We start from the raw sequence: 7614 nt of genomic DNA on the forward strand, positions 1-7614 counted from the left end.
GCTCTTCAAAGCTAACTGCACTAGGCTGAATAATTACCCAGGAATGCAGGGTTCAAATCCTCAGGGCCAGAAGTTATGTCACAAATTAATCCAATATTTGGACCATATGTCATTGTAAATACTCATTTATCTCAAAGGGTAACATGAATTACTTTTGCTTAATTTGTTATCTTATGACATATTTCATTCCAAGTAATTTTTCTAATGTGATCCTGGGAGAATAGTCATGAATTTTCCCACTATGGAGAAAATTATACTTTGCTACTAAAGTCATTCGCATAATTCTGTTTTAGAGGTAACTCTTAGACCACGGTATTCACTTATTTGTTCATCATTATTTTTTATAGCACCATCTTTACTGCTCTTCTTGATAATGTGGACTTTGAAATACTTGTATGTTTTATAGAATGTTCTCCTGATTTTATGTTCTTCATTCTATTATTCATCTCTGTGTCCACATGCCTACCATAGCCAATGAGAAATATCGACTATCAAATACATGTTTCCAAGAAGAGTCTAAAAGAAATATGCATTTTACTAGATAGATTGGTCTAATATGGTTAGAATCAGAGATGACCTTAAATGTGATGAAGCAATATTCACCATACAATATTTCACTATACAAAATGTTATTCATGACAATTGTGTATTTAATAAAGGGTGGAATATGCTGTCGGTGAGTAAGGCTTCTTCTTCTTCTTTTTTTTTCTTCTTTTTTTTTTTTAATATAGAACAAGGGAAACATTTATTAAAAACATTTTACTGTCTAGTACATTATATTTTAACCCATATTTATAGTAAAGAATTCTTACAAGAAAGAATAAACAGCTTTATGACACAATTAGTATAAGAAATATCCAAATAAGGGAGTTCTTTGTAGTGTGAGAACACCGTACATCTGAAATGACCATTTGCATATAAAAGCTACCAATGATGCTTCTGTGCACAATGATTAAAAATTTCAACACAAAGAGAATCCATAATATACAATTAATGCAAACCATCCACAGCTGGCCCGATAATCAATGATGAGGAAACCCCGGAGCAGGCTTAGCTCTACTTTGTCTGAAGCGACAGATAGTAAGATTGACTGGTATAGACGGCTCTGAGAAGGCTTTTACGAAGACAGTACATAAAAGCTGTTCTCTCCTTACCCAGTAAGCTTTGCGGACTGTAAAGCTCCACCAGTAATGCGCTTTGATGCTGTAGCTGTTGCTAAAGCAACACATAGTATTTACATAGACATTGGATTTCCATCCACACGATTTTATTACAAAGATAAACATGGCTTAATTTTTTAAGCATTCTTTCTATTTGGTATCCAGCAGTTTTCTCACAGCACAAGATATTTGTTTTGCTAATGAGGTCAAGAGTGTAAGGCTTCTTATTCATTGGGATGAAACATTATGTGGTGTATTTTATAAACATTTTCTGAACTATTTCACTGTTTTGGTATAAAACTTTCTTTCTATATGATTTTTTAAAAAGTGAGCAGGACAGAGAGAGAAGAAGAGAGAAACATCCATATGAGAGAGAGAACTATTGATCAGTTGTCTCCCATATACATTCCAACTGGGGATCCAATCCACAATCTGGAAATGTGCCCTGACTTGGAATAGGACCAGCAACCTTGCTGTGCATGGGATGATGCTTAAGAAACTGAACCATAGAAGCCAGGGCTCCTTGAAAGCTTTGAATGTGCTCCCTACTAATGTGACTCTTTCTAGTGTTCTAAATTCACTATCTCCCATTTTCTAAATTTTTTTCAAATCCACTAAAGGGAAAGTGAGTGAACAATCTCACTAACACACAATAAGTATCTTTATACTCAGGGATAACCTCAATCATATTCATATATATATATATATATTTTAAATTTAATTATTATTATTATTATTATTATTATTATTATTATTATTATTTTTTTTTTTTTACTGATTTCAGAGAGGAAGGGAGAGGGAGAGATAGGAAAATCAATAATGAGGGAGAATCATTAATGGCCTGCCTGCTGCATGCCCCCTACTGGGGATTGAGCCCCATCCATTGCCATTTCTTGACTGGAATTGAACCTAAAACCCTTTAGTCTCCAAGCCGATGCTCTATATCACATGTGTCAAACACAAGGCCTGCGGGCCAAATCCGTCCCGCCAGGCCTTGCAATGTGGCCCCCACCGCGCTGTCATCACTGCACTTCGCTGCGTTTCCATCACAATGACAGTTTATGACTGTTCAGTAAACCATTCGCCCACGATTTAGGCTGGATTTTAGATTTTGGCCCCTTCTCTGATTGAGTTCGACACCCCTACTCTATATACTTAAGCAAACCAGCGAGAGCAATATTTTCAATCTTTATGGTCAAAGGAAGAATCCTGCCCTGTTATATGTAGATTTTCTTGCACAAACATGCATGTCCTTTTATTCTGTCTTGACTACCTGGAAGGGAGCCTCAGTGAAGGCACTTTTACAAAGTTAACTAAAATGTATAGGAGTTACAGTATGATTGTGAGTGCTACCCTCAAATATCAGTACATATGCCAAAAGTAAGAGGTACCAGATTATTATAATTTATCTCAGTTACTCTTGCTTTGATTATAGTATCAATTCATTATTGTTATGTAACAAACCATCCTAAAGTAAATATTTTCATATTATTCCTTTATTTTCCAATGGGTTTGTGTAGTGGGAAGATGTTCTGATCTCTCTGGTCTCCTCATGAGTCTGCAGTCAGCTATGCATCAGCGGGGGTGTCTCTGCTGACCTTTCTAATGTAACAGGGGCTCAGGTATGGTGACTGATCTAGGCAAACCAACTTGCAGAAAGATTAAATGTTGCTCAGCAAACTATTTCCAATCGTTTACAAGCAATGGAAAAATATGTATATTTTTTAAGATTCTTAAAGGAATGCTAATGGGTGTCACATCAATTGAAGAAAAGACAAATGGAAAACCGAAAAGTCATTAATAAAATGTTGCTTCATTGGCATGAAATTTTTATTTTATTTTTTTTCATTGAATTGTTACTGGCGATGAAAACGATTCATTTTGAGAATCCGAAATGTCCAAAGTCATGGGTTGATCCAGGTCAACCATTAACAACCGAAAGCCAAATCACTTTGGAAAGAAGACAAAGCTCTGTGTTTGGTGGGATCAGGAAGGTGTGGTGTATTATGAGCTTCTAAAACCAGGTGAAACTGTTAATACTGATTGCTAACAAACATTCAAGTTGAACTACACTTTAATTTTAAAACAACCAGAATATGCGAGAAGACATAGCAAAGTACTTTTGCTTCATGATAGTGCACCATCACACACTTCAAAACCAGTTAAAGATACGTTAAAAGATCTTGCCTAGGAAGTATTAACCCACCCACTCTATTCAACAGACCTTGCTCCTTCAGATTATCACTTGTTCTGATCAATGGCACATGCACTTTCTGAGCAGCACTTCAAAACATATTAAGAAGTAGAAAATTGGGTCTCTGAATGGTTTGCCTCAAAACAAGAGAAGTTCTATTGGTACAGTATCCACAAATTATCTGAAAGATGTAGCTAGTGATGGACATTACTTTGAATAAAGCACTTTTCATTTTCCTCTTGAAATTATTGTGTTTTCTATGATTACAAAATTTGCCATATTAACCAGTACATCTAATATATTTTAATTTTTTCTTCTGATGTTTTGAAATGTGTGACTAAGAAGTTAACTGACTTTTGTCAATGTTTCATGGGTGCTTAAAAAGGAGATGTATTATTTGTTTATAGGTTACAAAGTTCAATTATTTATCAGTTAATTAAAAGTTTATAATTCAGAAAAAAACCTAGTTCAGGCAATAATCAACAACAGATAACTACTTACCTTGATTATTGTATTAGTAAGGTATTGTTGCATGACAAGCCATCTTACAAGCAAATTATTTGATACTAGAGATGCTGTGCACTGATTCATGCACTGGCGGGGATTGGGCAGAAACTGGCTCTCCAACATCCCCTGGGGGTTCTGGATTGTGAGAGAGTAGAGGCCAGGCAAATGGACACCACCAGTGCATGATTGGGGCTGGAGAGGGACCCCAGGAGGGCTTCAGGGTCTGTCAGACATATCTCACCCAATCCCAAATGGCCAGACCCCAGCAACAAGCCAACCTACCAGACAGATCGTCTGCCCCCTTTTGATTAGTGTGCATCATATCAACTGATCAAATGATGAAAGATCAGTCACTTTGCATATTAAGCTTTTTAAAAATAGAATAATGCCATTATTACCAAGTGTGATTGTGTGGTGGGGAGCTTTTCTGAACTCCACTAATCTCTTTATGAATCTATAATCAGTTGTGAGTCTCTACAAGTGTTTTTAAGTCTCATTCATGATGTTTGGGTCCATGGTGATCTTCTTCCTTGAAACAGTATATATTCCATTTACTCTGTTTCTATATCTACCTTTATCTTCTATCTTAAAGAAAAGAAAGTGTACGGAGTGTGAATTGCTTTATTTTACTTCTACTATCCCTATATCCATGAAAGTTAGCTTTTTTTTTCCAGGTAGAAGAGATTCCTCCCACTAGCAGAGGTCCAGATCCTGGCTTTTTTTTCCTTCTAGGATTCTTATAAGTATAATTACATCATGTAATTGGAATATGATTAAAATTTACAATTTGATGACTAAAGGCATTCAAAAATTGCAGTCTATGTCTCATGTTTTTAATATTAATAGATGTTTTGTGTTATTTTTTGTTAATCCTTAAATGAGGATATTTTTCTTTGATTTTTACAGAAAGTTGAAGAGAGAGAGACAGAGATGATTTTCCGGAAGATGATGACATGATTGTCATTGAATAAATGAGTAAATTCTTGATACTGTAGGATTCACAGTTTTTCCTGTTTGTGTTGACAACTACCATACTACCGTACTGTGTACAGGTAATAAATTTCCTTTATTTTCATTTAACAATAAATGTGTACCATATTCTTCTTCATGGAAAAATAAGACATCCCCTGAAAATGAGACCTAGCGCATCTTTGGGAGCAAAAATTAATATAAGATACTGTCTTATTTTTGAGGAAACAGGGTATTAACAAGTCAACAAATGATAAGTGCTGGTGAAGATGCTGAGAAAAAGGAACCCTCATGCACTGTTGGTGCGACTGCAGACTGGTGCAGCCATTGTGGAGAACGGTATGGAGTTTCCTCAAAAAACTAAAAATTTGACCCAGTGACCCCACTACTAGGAATATATCACAAGAAACTAGAAACACCAATCAGAAAGGATACATGCACCCCTATGTTCATAACAGTACAATTTTCCGTACCTAAGATTTGGAAACAGCCTAAATGCCATCAGCAGATGAGTGGATTAGCCAACTGTGGTACATCTACACAATGGAATACTATGCTGCTGTATAAAGGAAGGAACCCCTACCATTTGCAACAGTATGAATGGAACTGGGGAGCATTATGTTAAGTGAAATATGCCCATCAGAGAAAGATAAATATCACATGATCTCACTCATTTATGGAATATAATGAACAACATAAACTAATAAACAAAACCATATCCAGAGATAGAGAAACATCAATCAGACAGTCAAACCTAAGATGAAAGGTAGGGGATGGTGGGGTAAGGTGGAGAAATCAACCAAAGATATGCATGTGTCTAAGACTAACCAATGGACACAGACACCAGGGGGGTGAGGGCATGAGTAGGGAGAGTGGGAAGACAATTTGGGGGGGGGGGTGTCAAGAACAAATATGTAATACCTTAATAAATAGGGAAAAAATAATAAAAAAGAAAGGAAAGAATAATGAACATATAAGTGAAAATTGTGGTTAAAATTTTGCTGTAAAATAAAATAACGCAAATGACCTTAGTATCCAACTATAATTTTGTCCACAGGGGTAGTATAATTTCTTACAGGAAAACAATAGAAAAATTACTTGGGATGAAAAGTGATAAAATATTGAATTATGCTAAAGTAATTTGTGTTAACCTAGGAGATAAATGAGAGTTTCCTTTTATATAGGGTCCAAATATTGGATTAATTTGTGGCAGAACTTCTAGCTCTGCTGATTTGTACCCATACAGCCCAGTACAGTTGTTCCTTGAAGAGCTTACCTGCCAAGAAATCTTTTCAGGGACCCTTTTATGTCCTTGTTCCTGAGACTGTAGATGAAAGGGTTCAGCATGGGTGTGACCACAGTGTACATCACCGAGGCTGTTGCACTTGAGTGTGCACTGTGGGTAGCAGTAGAGCTGAGATAAACTCCTAGACTCGTACCATAAAATAAGGAGACAACTGAGAGGTGAGACGCACAGGTAGAAAATGCTTTATACTTCCCCTGAGCTGATGGGATTCCCCATATAGAGAAAAGTATCTTAGAGTAAGAGTAAAGGATCCCAGCAAAGGGACCAACAGCCAACAGCCCAGCTGAAGAATACATCAGGATGTTGTTAAGGTAGGTGTCAGAACAGGCAAGTTGGACCATCTGATTGACTTCACAGAAAAAGTGGGGGATTTCCAAGTCTGAACAGAAGGACAGCCTCAACACCATTAAGCTATGTAGCAAGGAATGCAAGACACTCATGATCCAGGAAACCAGAACCAGCAGTCCACAGAGCCGGGGGTTCATGATGACCATGTAATGAAGAGGGTGGCAGATAGCTATAAAACGGTCATAGGCCATTACTGTCAGAATAAATTCGTCCAACCCAGCAAAAAGTATGAAAAAATACATCTGGGTAATGCAGCCTTCATAGGTGATTTCTTTGCTCTGTGTTTGAATGTTACACAGCATCTTTGGGACGGTGGTGGAGGTGAAACAGATGTCTACCAAGGACAGGTTGGAGAGGAAAAAGTACATGGGCGTGTAGAGGTGGGAGTCTGAGCTGATGGCCAGGATGATGAGCAGGTTTCCCAACACAGTGATCAGGTACATGGAGAGGAAAAACCCAAATATGAGGGGCTGCAGTTCCAGTGCCTGTGAAAGTCCCAGAAGAACAAACTCTGAAATTTGTGTACCATTGCCTGGTTCCATGTGTCATAAGTGACTACCAGAAAATAGAAAAAATGGAAAACAAGTTTTCATATTAGCAGGATTTGAAACTGAGAATAAATGACATATTTATGTTTTGGAACCAAGAATGTAATTTCCATGTTTGGTGTTTAACTTGGTCCCCATTATGGTATCTCTATTAGCATTTGTCATGAGAATATCCTTTCCTACAATCTACCTGTTCTTCAAACATAATGTTTATTGCTGTTTTATTGAGGATATCACTCATTCATTTAGGGAATATGCAGTATATTGACTACAGACCATTTCAGGCACATTTTAGAGAATGGTATGCTGAAAAACAAAGTCCTTACAAACTAATCATGGAGAAAGAATATAATCAAATAAAAATAATAAAACATATGCAGTGGGGCAGCTGCTATAAACAAAAGTAAATCTCATTAAAGAAGAGAGTGGAGAGAGGGTGTTCTTTTTTATAGAGTGTAGCCAAGACTTGCCAAAGATGACACTTAAACAGATACCTCATAGATCACTAACTGGGAGAATGAAGCATAAGTGTTTTCCAGGCAAAAGGAACAGGCTGTGCAAAGACCTTGAGGAAGATGATTG

The 7614-nt window shown here is 36.8% G+C and overlaps 1 protein-coding gene across 1 annotated transcript; it reads right to left on the reverse strand.

Moving 5' to 3' along the window:
- Nucleotides 1–6102: 6102 nt before the first annotated feature.
- Nucleotides 6103–7026, reverse strand: LOC118710364 (olfactory receptor 7A10-like). Its single transcript, XM_036422844.1, has one exon. It carries the CDS (start codon nt 7024–7026, stop codon nt 6103–6105), a length of 924 nt encoding a protein of 307 aa, XP_036278737.1.
- Nucleotides 7027–7614: the final 588 nt, after the last annotated feature.

Source organism: Pipistrellus kuhlii, unplaced genomic scaffold, assembly GCF_014108245.1.
Source record: "Pipistrellus kuhlii isolate mPipKuh1 unplaced genomic scaffold, mPipKuh1.p scaffold_m20_p_73, whole genome shotgun sequence".
NCBI lineage: Eukaryota > Metazoa > Chordata > Mammalia > Chiroptera > Vespertilionidae > Pipistrellus > Pipistrellus kuhlii.

Coding starts and splice junctions, on each gene's coding strand:
- LOC118710364 (XM_036422844.1), bottom strand. CDS start 7,026: ATGGAACCAGGCAATGGTACACAAATTTCAGAGTTTGTTCTTCTGGGA.